The 15,888-nt window shown below is 63.4% G+C and overlaps 1 protein-coding gene across 5 annotated transcripts in view; it reads left to right on the top strand.

Annotated features, from left to right (window-relative positions):
* RALGDS (ral guanine nucleotide dissociation stimulator) overlaps positions 1-15,888 on the top strand; it is a 38,921-nt gene that overhangs the window by 16,403 nt on the left and 6,630 nt on the right. For 2 of the 5 annotated variants that reach the window (XM_037036483.1, XM_037036480.1), the window contains exons 1-9: positions 2,885-3,157; positions 10,797-10,907; positions 11,773-11,966; positions 12,486-12,584; positions 13,067-13,245; positions 13,468-13,838; positions 14,510-14,725; positions 15,002-15,105; positions 15,484-15,568. In XM_037036483.1, the coding sequence (XP_036892378.1) occupies positions 2,975-3,157; positions 10,797-10,907; positions 11,773-11,966; positions 12,486-12,584; positions 13,067-13,245; positions 13,468-13,838; positions 14,510-14,725; positions 15,002-15,105; positions 15,484-15,568 (1,542 nt within the window). In that variant the 5' untranslated portion in view covers positions 2,885-2,974. Of the gene's footprint in view, positions 1-2,884; positions 3,158-10,796; positions 10,908-11,772; positions 11,967-12,485; positions 12,585-13,066; positions 13,246-13,467; positions 13,839-14,509; positions 14,726-15,001; positions 15,106-15,483; positions 15,569-15,888 lie in introns of those variants that run through there. The other 3 variants (XM_037036482.1, XM_037036481.1, XM_037036484.1) reach the window with 3 other exon arrangements.

Genomic DNA, 15,888 nt, shown 5'->3' with positions numbered 1-15,888 from the left:
CAGGTTTGGCCTGAGCACACCTTTCCCTTAAACTGGAGGTGGCTCTAAGCCAGGGAGGATGGAAGGCCCGGTGGGGCCTGGGGCCAACCCAGGCATGCCCTGGCTGGAAGGGACGACTGGAGGGGACAGCTGCCTATCAGCTCCCTCCCAGCGTCCTGTTGCTCATGGGAACACAGGCCTCGTGTGGCCAGGTCATCCAAAGTTACAGGAGAAGCCAGAAATGTGGATTTTTATGTGAAATCACCTGATCTTTCACTGTTGGCTCAAAAACCGAAAAACACTTTGCAAGCCAAACATAACATGAGCGGACCGGCTTTGGCCTGGTCTTGTTCCCGGCTGGCCGTGCACTGCCTGCCTTTTCAGCAGCCTGTGTGAGGAGCATCCCAACTGTGGACCAGTCTAGACAGCACAGTGGTGTAGTGGGGGCGGGGGGCTGCTGTGACCCCAAGGAAGGGCAGGTGCACCCCACAGGGAAAGGGTGGGAACCTGGGACCCCTAGGGTCTGGATGCATTGTGAGCAGGATGAGGGGGAAGGAGTGACCCCGATTTACAATAACCCCGTGCATCCTACAGTGCGTTGTGCTCTCTTCCTCCCAGCAGACCCTCCAAGGGCACGGTTACCATAGCTTGAACTTCAGGCTCGCCCAAGGTCTCTGGGTGCCTCCAGGACCATCTGAGCTATGCAGATACAGTCTCCCAGGTACCCACTGCCTAGGCCCCCAACTCGAAGTCCCCAGCCCCTTCTGTTGTAAGGGTGCCGCGGGTGGCCCTGGACATGGAGCACAGGAAAGGGGGAAGCTGGCCCACGGTCACTGCCATGGCCTGGAGATCATTGCTTCTCCTCAGTGGCTTCTGGGAGCCTCAGTGGCCTCCGAGGGCGAGTCTCCAACTGTGTGTGTGTGTGTGTTAACTTCTATTGTGCAAAGTCCCCAGTAGACACGAAAGTGGAGAAGAGGGCATAAGAAGCCCCCAGCTCAGTGACCTCACTGAGAGCCACCCAGTGTCCCCTCTGACTGCCCTCCCTCTCCTCTCCTGCCCAGCGGACCGTGCATACGCAGATTTGGTGTGTTCCTCTGATCGCAAGCCTGGTCCTGTGATCACACCCAACAATGACGTCCAACATCATCCCCCATCCAGTCAGGTGCACATAATCCCAATTGCCCCTGAGGTTTTTTTTGTTTTGTTTTGCCTTTTTAACAGTTGCCCTGTTAAAACCCACACACTGCGTCTGGTTGCTGCCTCTCACCTTTCTTTCAGTCTGTAGTGCCCGCTTTACTTTTTGCCCTGAAATGTCTCCGTCGCAGAAACTGGCTGGCTCGTCCTGTGAAGTCCCACGGGCCTGGGTTGTGCCCTCATGGTGTGTTGAATGCGTCCCTCTGCTCCCTGTTACTCCCCCGAATGGGGTTACGTGTGGAGGCCTGGTTGTGTTCGCATCCGGTTTGGAGCAAGAACACTTCTGTGTCTTCCATCAGGCGGCAGGCACAGAGGGTCTGGGTCCCCTCTGTTTTGGGCTGACCCTACCCTTGGTAAGGGGTACCCCAGGTTAGGCGAGTGGGGATTATATGGGGAGGCGCCCTGTGAATCGCAGCCCCCGTCACTAACAGCGAGGATAGCCTTGTAAGTGAGGTTTCTGTAAACAGTCTCCTATAGAGTCAACCGCACGTCCTCCCCTCATTGCCACCAGAGGGTGAATTCCTAACGGTGGGCTTGCCAACTAAGGGGCACAGTGTTCTTTAAGATCTGTAATAGAAACCACCAAATTGTCTTCTCACAAGCCCCAGCCCCTGCCGCAGCCCCCTGCCACCAGGCGCTCAAGCTGCCCAGGTGGGCACGAAGGTGGGCGGGAACTCTCTGGGCCCCACTGTGCGAGAACACCTGAGGCTTGGCGTGTGGTGGGTGCACAACACCTGCTTGTGGCATGTGCAGAGTGGTCCCGCCCTCTCATGCTACAGGCGGGAAACTGGGGCCCGATGGCAGGGGACCCGTCTGGGCACTGGCAGGGCTACTAGTACGGTCACAGGCCTCGGCGAGGGTTGAGGCCTGAGGCCCCAGCACAGGGTCAGGTGTGTCTGGAGGTGGGCGTGTCTGTTCACTCATCCACCTGCAAACTCCCTTGACCCTGCTGTTCACCTCCAGGATCCTTCCTCCCACCCCACTGGTTGCCAGAAAGACTAGAAGGCCCTCCTTCCTCCTGTGCCCTCAGCAGCCTCACTTCTACCCTCACCTGTGCCCGAGACCTCGAGGACACAAGCCACCAGTGGCCCTAGCTGACCAGGCCAGTGGCAGGTGCTCCAGCGTGTTTGTCCTTCCCGACCTCTCACACTCGAATGCCTCTCGGTTCTCCCCTCTCCTCCCTGACAGTCCTTCCTCAGTGTGGCCCCTCTCCCCCCGCCAGGCCTCCCAAACGCACTCCCGAGTATGCCAAAGACACAGCCAGGGTTGCAGGATTCCTGAACCCACAGTGAGGCTCAGGTACCAGCTGAGCGTTGTCCATCAGCGGGATCCTCTCCGATGAAGAAACTGAGGCTCACAGAGATTAAGCAACTTGTCTGAGGCCACAGAGCGAGGGAGGGGCTTAACTGGAATTCTTAGGAGGCGCCTCTGACTTCAGGGCCTCTTGACCGTACATCAGCATGTCCACAAATCACACACCCACACAACACACGCTGCACGAGCACACGCACCCACACGAGCTGCCTAACCGGGGTGCCCACGGCCCCACCCCGCACATAGCACCCCTTCTCCGAAGGACGCAAACAGCCGGCTGGCGGGGGTGCCCGCGCGCGCGCGCGCGCACTCAGCGCCCTCGGCCTCTCCGGCCCCGCCCCTCCGCCCGCAGGCCCGGCCCCTGGGCTGACCTCAGCGGGGCCGCGCGGCGGGCACAGAGCGCAGGCAGTGCCGAGCCGCGCGGGCCTCCGCCGCCCCGGGTCCCGCGGCTCGGCCGGCCGGCCGCCCGCGCCGCTGCAAGCCGTCCATGGTGCAGCGCATGTGGACCGAGGCGGCCGGGCCTGTGGCCGGCGCCGAGACACTGTTTCCGGGCTCCCGGCGGAGCCGCAGCGTGTGGGACGCGGTGCGCCTGGAGGTGGGCGGCCCCGACAGCTGCCCTGTGGTGCTGCACAGCTTCACGCAGCTGGACCCTGACCTGCCGCGCTTGGAGGTGGGTGAGCCAGGGCGGCCCGCCTCGCGGCCCAGCGAAGGGGGGTGGGGGCCCAGTGCCCTGATCGGTCCAAAAGGAGGGTCCTCTCCTTGCTCTAACCCCCAGGCAGCAAGGTGGAAGGGGAGGGGGGTCAGGCCACCAGGGGCAGGCGGCCTAGCTGTTTAAGAACCAGAACCGGCAGCCCTGCCCCACTCCCCGCCCCAAAGCCTTCCCTCACCGGGCCCAGGTGTGCCAGCCTCGTGCCCCTGCAGTCCAGGCAGACCTGTTTCCGCGGGCTGTCACTGTCTGCTTACGTCTTCCCAACAGCAAGGGCTGGGCCCTGCTCCACCTGTGCTGCCAGCCCCGGCTTGCACAGGCCTGGCTTCGCAATCCATATTGAACTGGTAGTTAGGGGATCAAACTCCCGGGACCCTCAGGGGTGGTTGGGACCACAGTGGCCTTCCAGACCTTCCACCCTTGGGGTCGGAGGTACATCTGATGTTCGGGGCTGCTTGCAGGGGACAGTGGGGGGGGGGTCTGGTGGAGAGGAAGCAGGCCTCCAATCTTGGAGGCTGTGTGTCCAGGCAGGGAGGTTGGAACAAGGCCCTCTCGCACCTAGAGGGGTGGCTGACTCCTTTCTGCTTGATTAGAAAACGCCTTGATACCATGAATCGGTGAGGGTGGGGGAGGATTCAGAAAAGGAGAGATAGGCCCTTCACCGAGGTGTGGACCACAGGCAGGGTATCAGGGTGAGGGTTGAGACTCTTGTTTACGGTGTGCTCGGTGCAGTGGGGTCCAGTGGGGTTCAGCAGGTCATGGGGTCATGCAGGTGGCGGGTCGGCACCTTCCTCCACCTGCCCACCTGTGCACCTGACGGCTGGAGCAGAGAGGGTGGATCCAGGGATGAGCCCCTGGCCCTGCTCTTCCTGGGCGTGGGGCCTGGACCGAGGCCAGCGCTGCGCTGAGGGGTTCCACACATCAAGGCCAAGCCAGAGCCTTACAAGTGAAGTTCCTGAGCCCCCATGCTGGTTGGGGCCCCCTTGGAGTCCGGCAGCCCTCCTCACTCTAGGCTCCGGTGTGCCGTGAGCTCGGGCCATGCGCGGCCTGGGTCTCGTGCCCCAGTGTGTCTCCAGTGCTGAGGCGGCCTGGGCAAGTTCATATTTGCTCAAGGATAAAGTGTGTCTCCGTGCCTGGGGCACGGAGTGGGGAGCTCTGGGTTAGGGAACCCCCGGCCTGGGAGGCCTGTCCCTCCCAAGCTTGCTGCTGTTCTGGGACCCTCAGCCGCCCAAAGCTTTGGCTTCTGTTGGCGACTGAAGCAGGACCCTGGAGGCCTGACTCGGGCTCAGCACTCATCCGACTTTCATTAGGTCTGGCAGCTAGTCTGGCTTTGTGTGCCGGGAGGGTCCGCCCTCGTGCTCGCAGGGGACCAGCGGACCGGCAGGTTCCTGGCCAGGGTGGGGCACAGTGGCTTCCCTCCCTCCCTCTCTGTCCCTGTGCATCCCTGAGGACCTGAGGGAGAGGCAGATCGGAGCCCAACCCTTGCCCAGGGGTCGGCCTTCTCTCTGCCTCCCTTCCCCCATCCCTGATCCCTCACCCCCTCCCTCCTGCTGCTGCTCTGCTGGGGGGTGGGGGAAGCTCAGCACCAGATCCAGGCCATGGTCACTGTTTAGAATCAAAGGGGAAGCTTCTGGCTGGGGCAGGAAAACCAGGGTCCTGGCAGAAGAGGAGGCCACTGCCGGAAACCAAACACAATGACCATTTACCATAGGCCGGTGGAGGGGGCGGGGAAGTCCCTGTCCCTCCTGCCAACAGCTCCCCCACCCCCTTTCCTGGGCTGATTTCCTGGTCACTGTAGTGTGCCAGAGCCCTGCTTGTGGTCCCTGTCCTCTCTGGAAACCACCAGGCAGTTTCTGCCTTCCCTCCCCCGTCCCCCATTTCCCCACCAAGCCAACACCCAGTCCTTCCCTCTCCGGGCTGCCAGATGTTCTCACACATCTGGGCGTCCGCTCACTCCTCATCCTGATTCTGAGCCAAGCCACCACTGACCCGGCTTGGCCTGTGTGGTTCTGTGCTCTCTGGGGGTCGCCTGGCCCTTGTGCCTGCCTCTGGGCAGGCCACTGCCTGGGCCGAGCAGGCGGGTGCAGACAGATACCGCCATCCAGAGCAGGTGCCAGCCCCGCTCCACAGGGCCTGGAGCCCCGAGGAGAGAGGCCCAGATCTGAACAGCCGAGGAGGGCGCAGCCACGGCTGGAACCTGGCGGGTTTGCTGCTGGGCACTTGCAGTGCATGAGAGACCAGAGGGGTCAGAGGAGGGTCGTGGTCCAGGCAATTTCAGTTGGAGCCTGGAAGCCCTGGGGCCAGAGCTCTCGGGCGAGAGCTCCAGGAAGGAGCAGACGCACAGCCCGACCCCGAAGGTTTAGGAGAATGGCTCCGAGAGCCAGAACGTTGTGGGACGCACTGCACCGAGTGCCTGCAGGCGTCCCGCCCTTTTCTGTTCAGGACTAAGCAGTCCATTTAACAGTTGGAAGGATTGGGGCACTGGAGGTTAGTTAGGTTGCTCAGCCTCTCTCGGTAGCAAGGGCAAAGGTGGGGAGGTCAGCCCTGGGAGACGCTGTGTCGCTCGTGGGCGGGGCTGGGGGCCCATCCTCCACCTGGAACTTGGGTGAATCTAGGCTCTGTCTTCACCACCGACAATTCGCCACTGGCCTCTGGATGAGCCAGCAGGGCAGTTTTGGGAGGCTGCACCAGGCAGCTGAGGGCTGGTTCCCAGGGGCTGCTGGCTGGTGGCCCGGGTGGCTCCCACAGCCTGGCATCGCGCTGTGGCCACCCTGTCCCAGGCTCGGGCCTCCAGCCTCGAAAGCTGGGAAACACTGCGTTCCCAGACACAGGCAGCTGCAGTGAAGCGACTCCCCCGTCCAACCGAGTCTGAGGATCTAGGCAGTGAGCAGCCGGAGCTGGAAGGGGCTAGGCGAGCAGGGTGGGGGCATCCTGAGTGCCCTGAGGGCTGCGTTTGGGGCCTCTGGGTGTGGGTGTGGCTTTGGCAGTCTCCTCCCCTCTCCAGGGAGGCGCTGGCGGCTTGCTCGGCCTGCTCTGCAGCCACGCCCTGATGTTGTTCTTCTGAACCGCGGGGCAGGGGCAAGTGTGCTGGTCAGGAGCTTGGGCTCGGGGCGAAGAGGAGGCGCTGCAGTGCCGGCTGGGCCCCACTCCCTGGACCTGCCCCCTGAGCCTTGTTCCCTCGTCTGTAAAATGGACCACGTGCCAGTTCCTCTGCTTAGGGCTCTGGTGAGGGCCAAGCGAGACGGGCGGCCTGACACACAGTCCCTATCGTGCCTGGCACGGCGTCGGAGCTAGACACCAGTGGCTGCCCCGGCTGTGTTTCCTGGCCAGGTTCCAGGGAAAGCCCTCGCCCTGGGCTCCGGGTCAGCATGGCATTCCCCGGGTCTGGTCCTTGTGGCTGACCTTGGGGCCCATGGCGGCCCTGGACATCCCCTCTCAGTAGAGAGGTGCAGGTATGAGGGAGCTGGGCTGGGCCACCCACAACTGGCCGTGTGACCCAAGGGAGTCCTTCCCGTCACTGGACTCTGTTCTGAGGCTGTGACAGTGGCAGCCACCTGTGGAGTGAGGCCTGGGTGTGGCTCCAGAAGACCTGAGAGTCACGGGCCAGTGTTCAAGTCCCTGCCCCAGCTGCTACTTCTTGGCTCCCACCCCGGGCCAAGTCCCCGCCCAGCTCCTTCCCTGTCCATCAGGTGAGGTGTTGGGAGGACCAGACATGATGAGTGCACCGAGGGCACCCAGGAAGTGCCCGCATGCGCTGGACGCTGGCCCCTGGTGTTGCTGTTGGCACGGGACCTTCAGCCAGCCTCACCCTCCACCCCCCTAGGGACCAGGCCAGTCTCATCCCCTCGCAGACCTGGCCCATGGGGGCCAGTCACCCCTCCCCACCCGAGGCACATTTAAATAGCTGGGCTCAGGTTGCGGGGAGAAGGTTCTGGAGATGGGTTGACCTCCTTGGGGCCTCAGTACAACCCCCAAACCCCAGTTTCTGGGATCACTGGGCTTCCTGGCGATCCTGAAGACTGGACATCTTAAGTGGCCCCCAGCCAGGGCTGCCTCTATGGGGACCAGGAGTGTGGCCCACCCTCACCTAGGGCCTACCTCGAGCCCCCACCCAGGCCGTGTCTATGCCCTGGAGCTCAGTGTAGGACACCCAGCTGCCACATACCAGCAGGGTGACTGGGGACGCACATTCAGCACTTTCACTCACCCTGCCCTGGGCTTGTGGTCTACAGATGAACCAGGACTTGAACTTGTGAAGTCCTGGTTCTCTCCTCAGGCTGGACATTGTCTGCTTGATCACCCCCTGGGCCTCAGCCTCCCCCTCTGGATAATGGGTGCATGGCTTTGGGGTTCGGCCTGTTCCGGGCGTCGGGGGTGCCTGAGAGCCGAGCAGCCCTCTTTGATGTCTCGAGTCTGAGCTCCCGCATTTGAGCAAAAGGCTAAAAAAAAGTCGGAAAGCTTCGGTGGGTCTCCTCAGGAGGAGCCAGTCTGGGCCTCTGGTCACTCACAGGAAAGGTGCGTCTTGCCGGGCCCAGAGAGCTGATCAGGTGGGAAGCATGGCTGTCCGTGTGCACAGTTGTGAGTTTCCTTCCGGGAATGATGGCAGGGCTGGGGGAGGGCCCAGCACCGTCCGTGCCCCCCCACACCCCGGCAAGCCCCTCATTCTACCCTGAGGGTACTGCGGCGTGGCCAGCGATCAGCTGGGGACACAGCATCCTGCTGGTCCACCACCCCAAGAAGGCTGATCGGTGACACATTAGTGTGCCCCCCAGGCCATTTCTCCTTCTCCTCCCCAGGGCTCCAGCTGTACCCTGAGGGACAGGAGGGTGTGGGACGCCCTGGGGGCCTGTTCCCATGGCTTCTGCTCACCAGGGCCTGGGGGCACCCCACCACCCTCACTCCACTGGACCCGGGTGGAGGCGTGTCGGGCAGTGGTGTGGACTGCTGACCCTGGGGACATCGAGAGTGTCTGCTTTGGTTCCCCTGAGGGGAGACCATCCCCATGGCAGTCTGTTCCCCTAACAGTTCAGGGCCGCCCTCAGGACATCTGTTTGCAAGGCCAGTCCCCTCCTCCCCACCCCCAAGGGCCCCTAGTGCTCTTGGGGCCTGGTGGCCCCCCGGGCTGCTGTTCCTGCTTCCGAGCAGCCCGCTCCACAGATGAGGTGACCCAGGGTCATCTGCGGGTCCCGGCACCCTCCCTGCCTGCCCGGCAGGTCCTGGGGCCAGTGACCAGGCTGTGGCTGAAGGCTGCTTTCCTTCCCTGTCCCGGGCAAGGGGGTGAGCGCAGGGAGCAGATGCCTGGGACCCGAGGACTGGCTGCAGAGCCACCCTTCTGGCTCTCAGTAGATGGCTCCGTGGCGCCTGTCCTCAGGGGTCTGGCTTCCTCCTGCCGCTGCTGTGGGAGGGGATGGGGAGGACAGGCTTGGCTCCGCTCCGGCTGGAGCAGCTCCCCGTCTGTGTGACAGGGCAGCGACTCCCCCAGCCTGGCTCTTGTGGCGCAGACTCCCGCCCTGCCCCCCAACCGGCTGGCAGAGGGGGCCCCTCCAAGGTGGGGGAAGGGCTTAGGGATCACATGACACCCAGCAGGGCCGGCCAGCTGCTCGCAGCCAGGGAGGCCCACAGCTCTGCAGTGAGCCACTATCTGGACCTGGGACCCTGGCCCCACCCGAGGGTTCTCCTGGCCAGGAAGCGCTCTGTCCAGCCAGCCTGGATGGAGGCCCCTGGGAGCCAGGTGCTGTGTGGGCTCCCAGGGGTTCAAGTCCAGTGCCCTCTGGCAGGCACACCCTGCATGGACTTCCACACTGCTGCCAAGAATCTGGGCGCGAGGGACGCTCTTTGGCTCTCAGCGGGGCCAGATGTGACCGAAATCCCCAGGAGGGGCCAGGGCTTTGTGGGAGGCAGGCTCTGGGACCTTTGAGGAGCTGTGGGGGTGGCCAGGGCCCGGTTGGGGTGGGGGTGGCAGGACTAGCCGGCCTCTGAGGCCCTTGTCCGTCACCACTCCCTCCAAGGGGCTCTTCTACGCAGGGAGGGTGTGTTAGGTGGGGACAGGGGTGGGGGGGGGTGGGACAGACAGTGCACATCTGTTTCTGTTTTTCTGCTTCAGGAGAAGAACTGTCCCTCCTCAGTAGAAGGGCTGATCCCCCGGGCGTGGGCTGTGGGCGGGGTGAGGGTGTCGGGGGCTGCTCTGGTGGGGGGGGGTTGGATCTACGGTGGGATCCCTGCTGATTTCTAAGAAGTGGCTGGCGCTCTCCCTGGAGGTGGCAGTGGTGTGGAGTCCTGTGTGGCCACAGTGGCTTTCCCCTTGGGACGCTGCCAGGAGCAGGAGGGCGGCCTTGGGTCAGAGGAAGCGGACTTCCGGAGGACGGCTCCCGAGCCTCCAGCAGGCAGGAGCCGAGAGGCCCAGGCCCCTGGTCCCTGACCCAGGGGTACTGACATCTCGGGTTACAGTCCAGAATGCTGCAGCTGGTTCTTGCCCAGGCCCCCACCGAGGCCACGGGCTTCGGGGCAGGACTCTCAGCAGAGCCCAGGCTGAGTCAGCACATCTCACAGGTTGGGGGGCGGGGGGCCTCTGAACTCCACTCCTACCCCATTGGGGCAGTGACCTGTGGGTGGTCCCAGCTGCAGGCTCTCGGTCCCTCCCTGAGCTCTCAGAGGTTGGCGCCTCTACTCCCAGGCCCCCCACTGCTGTGGGGCCCCCTTCCCTAGACAGGGCTAGCTGGGGCAGGGTTGAGAAGCCCAGCCCAGCAGTGACCAAGTGGCCTTGTGGGAGCCTTGATGACAGCCCCTGGACCAGCCTGCCCAGCAGGATGGGGCTGCTGCCTCCTGAAACGAAGGCCTTTGCTCTCTGCCCAGGGTCCAATATTGGTCAGATGACTTCTCTTCCCAGCCCAGCCAGAGTCCCATGGCCTCGGGGTTTGATGGAACCCCAGCCACCAGCCTGCATGTCAGCACTGTCCTCTTTCTCACTCTGTCCCCACGCACGTGATGACAGACAGGGAACTCCTCTCTTGCCCAAGAAGGCACAAGGCTATGAATGAGCAGAAGGGGAAGGAAGCGGCCTCGGACGTGGCCCGGAGGATCCCCACACCTGCCTCAGAGCCATGACGCGGACTCCAGGGCTGGGCCAGGAGGGGCTGCCACCCCTGCGGGGTCAGCCGGGGGTCAGGCAGGCGGGGCAGAGGAGAGATGGAGGTGGGACCCCACGTCCCCGGGTGCGGTGGGCTGTGTTGGGGCGTGGGGTCCTGGGTCCGCCACGTACCTGCTGTGTCACGTGACTTTGGACTGGTTGCTCCTCATCTGTGGAGTGATCAAGCCACCGTACTTGTGTTGGGGGCAGGCTGTTGGGGCACTGGGAGCCTGGCAGCCTGGTCGTGTTCACACCCGGCTCACGGCTGGCAGGGTGAGAGGGGAGGGCCCCGGGCAGCGCCCCTGCCCTGCTGTGCATCCTGTCTGCGAGCTGACATCCGGGTTTGTTCCGGATGGGGGTCTGTGCAGCTGCTGCTCTGGATCGTGTCTGGGGGTCAGAGGTGGCAGGGGCACCCCTACAGCATCGGCCAGCGGGGCCCTGACCTGCCCGCCCGGTGGCCGGGCCCTGTCTCCGCAGAGCTCCACGCAGGAGATCGGAGAGGAGCTGGTCAACGGGGTCGTCTACTCCATCTCGCTGCGCAAGGTGCAGGTGCACCACGGTGCCACAAAGGGCCAGCGCTGGCTGGGGGTAAGTGTGGAGGCAGGGTGGGGCCACCATGGCCAGGGCCACCACGGCCCTTGCTCCCACTGGCTTTCCTGCCTGGGCCCCCATTGTCCCGCCCCGGGCTTGGCCGACTGCAGTTACTGGTCCAGCCGAGTGAACATCAGAAAGGGCACTTTTACACTGTTCTGACTTCACGGTGGTCTGGGCGTCTTCTTGCATTGGACCCCAGTTTTTCTTGTTTCACTCCTGCCCCCGCACTGTGCCCTGGGGCCGTCAGCCCCTCAGCCTGTCTTCCCTTTCTCTGAGCCCCAGCGTCACCCCACTTGGTAGGAAGGGCAGTGTTCGCCCCAGAGAGGGCGGGGGCTCAGGTTACTGCATACACTTCCCTGTAACTTGCTCTCATGGAGTGCAGCCCCGTGGCCCCTCCAGGTCAGAGCTGAGGTCTGGCGGCCCAGAAGGGAGCCGGTTACCTTGGCGGCTCCGCCCTCCAGGGCCCTGCGACTTGCTTTCTGTCTGTGGTGTTTCCACAGAGCCGCCCTGAAGGTCCCGTGTGTCCCTGTGTGCCACCCCTCCCACCCTGATGAGCTGTTTTTCGTCTTCCCCCTCTTTTCCTGGGGCTTTTCTGCCAGGGCTCATGGGTAGTTGGTGCTCTAACCTAGGCAGGTGCTGCCTTCCTCAGCTAGCCGATGACCTGCAGGAGTTAGTATTTTTTGTCACCCCTCACCTCAAATTCTACTTTTACACACGAGTGCTGGGGACACTCACATCCCCCTCTTGCCAGAAGTCGCTGAGCACTTAGGAGTTTGTCTGAGCCCCATCCCCACCCCTGCACCTCTGGGGGTCCCTGTTGCTGCCTCTGACCACCTGTCCCTCCTTTGTCCCACCCCAGTGTGAAAATGAGTCGGCCCTGAACCTGTATGAGACCTGCAAGGTGCGGACGGTGAAGGCGGGCACGCTGGAGAAGCTGGTGGAGCACCTGGTGCCCGCCTTCGAGGGCAGCGACCTCTCCTACGTCACCATCTTCCTGTGCACCTACCGGGCCTTCACCACCACCCAGCAGGTCCTGGACCTGCTCTTCAAAAGGTGAGCGCCCCACCCACCGCCTGCTGTGCATCTTGGGAGTATTGCTCCCCTTCTCTGAGTCTCGGCTTACTCCGGTGAAAACTGGGTGCGGAGAGAACGGACCCCCAAGGGTTGTCAGGATGGCGGGGCTGTCCAGGGCTGTACTGGTCTTTACCTCCGACTTCCCCACCCAAGCAGCTCCGTCTCGAGCCTCGCTGCCCTGTGCCCGTGGGCACCACGGTCTTCCTGTCTGAATGGAGGGCCCAGGTCTTCCCCGGGGGGTCCACTCCATGAGAAACCAGGGCAGGGACTCTGGGGGGCTGCCTGGGGGACCCCAGATCTGCCCCCATGTCTGCATGGTACCACTTGGGATTCACCCCTCCCACAGACACATGTGAAGCCCCCCCGTGTGCAGCTACTTTCTGGGGATGTGACAGAATTCTGTGAGAAAAGCAGGCGAACAACCCTGTCCTCCAGGGCCTCCAACCTAATGGGGGGCGGCGGGGGGAGGGGCTCCGCCAGTAACACCAGACGTCGCAGCAGGTACGGTAGATGTGACGCCCTCACGGCCTCCTCTAGATACGGATGCATCCTCCCTTACCCCCACGAGGATGGCGGGCCCCAGGACCAGCTGAGAAAGTGAGTGGGCGTGGCCCTGCGGTGGGAGGTTTGGGGGCCGAGGCTGCGGGGTTGGAGGGAACTGTGGCCCCACACAGCTTGTAACTCCTGCCCCAGTTCCCCAGAATAGTGTCAGAGGGAAGACGAGGGCCCAGAAGCTGGGCGGTGCCTGCCCCTCCTCCCTCCCACCTTTCTGCAGCACCTACTGTGTGCCACTCTGTGCTGTGACCAGGACATTCCAGGGAGAGGGGCTGGGAACAGATAGGAGGGTGTCAGGCTTTCCTGGGGCAGGAGGGGGTCACACCATGGAAGGAGGGCTCCTTCCCCCAGAGATGACCGGCTCCTGCCCACGCACCAGGCCTGCTCCTTGCCTGGATGGCCCAAGGCAGGGGGCAAGGGGTACTGGCCTCTGGGTGGGCAGAGACGGGCATGGCCCAGGGAGGGCCGCATGGAGGGAGAGGCCAGGCCTCTGACTGCTGCCACTCCCCGCACCCCTCCTTCAGTGCCATCTCCTCCATCCTGGGCGCTTGGCTGGACCAGTACTCAGAGGACTTCTGCCAGCCCCCCGACTTCCCCTGCCTTCGGCAGCTAGCGGCCTACGTGCAGCTCAACATGCCTGGCTCCGACCTGGAACGCCGCGCACACCTCCTCCTGGCTCAGCTGGAGCAGGCAGAGCTGGAGGGTGAGGAGCCAGAGGCGGTGGGCGCTTGGGGAGGGACCAGTGCTGGGCACACAGCGGGGGCTCCAGAGGCTAGCATGGCCAGGAGCAAAGTCTGGCCTCAGACCCGTACTTGGTGTCCCACAGGTGGGGAAGATGTGCTGGCCTGAGGCTTCTCTAGAAGGCAGTGTTGTGATTTTTGTCTTGGAGAAGCAGAGGTGTTGCTAAACTTTTCTCCTCTTACAGCTCTATCGCCAACTCCAGCTCCAGACCCAGCACCAGCTCTAGCGCCCAGTCCCATGCCGGAGCTAGAGCCAGCTCTAGCACCAGCTTCAGCGCCCAGTCTGACACCAGCTCTAGCGCCCAGTCCAGTGTTGGTTTCAGGGCAAGAGCTAGTCTTGGCTCCAGAGCGAGAGCCAACGCCAGCACTGGCTCCAACACCCACTCCAGAGCTGGAGGCAGCTCTGTCGAGAACTCTAGAGCTAGGGTCAGCCCCAGCACCAGAGCCTTCCTGGCCTTCGCCTGTGGCTGCAGAGAATGGGCTGAGCGAGGAGAAGCCTCACCTCTTGGCGTTCCCTCCGGACCTGGTGGCAGAACAGTTTACCCTGATGGATGCGGTGAGCGATGCTGCCCAGCCCTACCTTTTCTGGTTCAGAGCCAATGTCCTGGCCCAAATCCCAGCCCCTAGCATTATAAACCGAGTGACCTGGGCAAGCTTCTTAACCCCAAGGCCTTGATTTCCCTGTGGACGGTGGAGCTGGGACCCCACCCCCACCCTGTCCTCTGCATAGATGAGGTGGAACAGCAGACAGGTGGGGAGTTCCCTGAGGTGCAGTGGCTCCAGCAGTTACCCACCCCCATCTGCCCAAGAGGCCTCGCCAGCCTCGGCACTTCCTGGGCACCAGATGAGCACCTGGCTATGTGGCAGACACCAGACCAGGCCCCTAGCTGTAGGCCCACAGAGTGGACAAGCCTCTGGACAGGCACAGACAGGTGTGACAGGGCTCAGGGTGCCACTTGGTCGGTTCAGGTGGAAGCCACTTCCCAGTGTTCAGAGTTAGTGAGGACGGGCTGGTGAAAATGCCGGCCTCTTTCCTGCCAGCCTTCTCTCCCGGCCCCCCATGTGCTAGGTGCCTGCAGCGGGCAGGAAACCGAGCTGAGACCCTTGAGAGCCTCAGTCCCCGTCTGCAGTCTCCAGAGCTCCCTCTGACCAGGGCCCCAGTGGGAGACTGAGCGTGCTGAGCCAGGGTATGGCAGAGCCGGTGGGTGACGCTCATCTGCCCCCCAGGAGCTGTTCAAGAAGGTGGTGCCCTACCACTGCCTGGGTTCCATCTGGTCCCAGCGTGACAAGAAGGGCAAGGAGCACCTGGCTCCCACTGTCCGTGCCACTGTCACCCAGTTCAACAGTGTGGCCAACTGCGTCATCACTACCTGCCTCGGGGACCGCAGCGCCACGGCCCGGGACAGGGCCCGGGTGGTAGAGCACTGGATCGAGGTGGCCAGGGTACGCCATGGGGGGCCTGGGAAACCCTGTGGCCACCCTCACCCACTCTCAGGCCCCTCTGTTTCAGGGGCTTGATGACCCCAACTCGCACCCCCCCCCCCGCCCCCGCCTGGGCACTCGCTTCCTGCTCCCTCCCTTCCTGGCTGGGGCTCAGGTCCTCCCGCCCCTGCCGTGCCACTCACGGGACCCAGGTCCTTTTGGGAGATCCCCGGGCGTCTGGTCTGCCGAGGGGCTGGCGCCGGCCCCCCCTCATGTCCACGCCCCCCGCTTCGCCAGGAATGCCGGGTGCTCAAGAACTTCTCGTCGCTCTACGCCATCCTCTCCGCTCTGCAGAGCAACGCCGTCCATCGGCTGAAGAAGACGTGGGAGGAAGTTTCCAGGTGGGCAGGCCTCTCTGTAGGAGCTCCATGGTGCACCGGGTCCCCCCACACCCCCTGGGTGGGGCACTGTCCCCTCAGGGAGCTGCTTCCTGCCAGGGCCCATGGGCACGTGGTTTCTATGTGTTCAGTGGCCTTGGGCCGGTGGTTCCACCTCAGTCCTCAGTGTCCCTGTCTGTCAGGTACTGACCTGAGCCACATGAGGTCAAAACTGGCCACATCAGAGCCACTCAGTAGAAATGGCAAGGGGACCCAGGTGACCGACACGAGGGATGCTTCCCCAGGCCCACGGAGCCCTAGGGCCTGGTGGGACCACCCGCCCCAGCAGTTCGGGCCTTTGGGTAAAATGGATCTGCACTGACACCCCCACCATGCCCCCAGGGATAGCTTGCGGGTCTTCCAGAAGCTGTCGGAGATTTTCTCAGATGACAACAACTACTCACTGAGCCGGGAGTTGCTCATCAAGGTAAGGGGGGGCGGGGGGGCTGCTCAGCGGAAGTTTCTTTGGAAACTCGCAGGTCTGTCCTGTCTGGACTTTGGGGAGAGAAGGACCTCTTTGCTCCGTGCTCAGGTGGCCCTGAGAACAGGATGGGGCATGTAGGCTTTCCCAGAAGGGGCAGGTGAGCTGGCAGGGTCAGGTCTCCTGCTTCTGTGCTGTCCCCTCCTGCTGGCACCCAGTGTCCTCCGGGCTGGTGGTGGAGGTGCCAGGGGTAGGCATCCCTTCCTTCCCAGACCAGCCCAGGGACAGCACTGCAGGGCATGCCCAGGAACCAGGTCCCAGAGGGG

Source organism: Sturnira hondurensis, unplaced genomic scaffold, assembly GCF_014824575.4.
Source record: "Sturnira hondurensis isolate 20B ecotype Veracruz unplaced genomic scaffold, ASM1482457v3 Scaffold0022908, whole genome shotgun sequence".
NCBI lineage: Eukaryota > Metazoa > Chordata > Mammalia > Chiroptera > Phyllostomidae > Sturnira > Sturnira hondurensis.
This window is presented reverse-complemented; position numbering and strand designations above follow the sequence as displayed.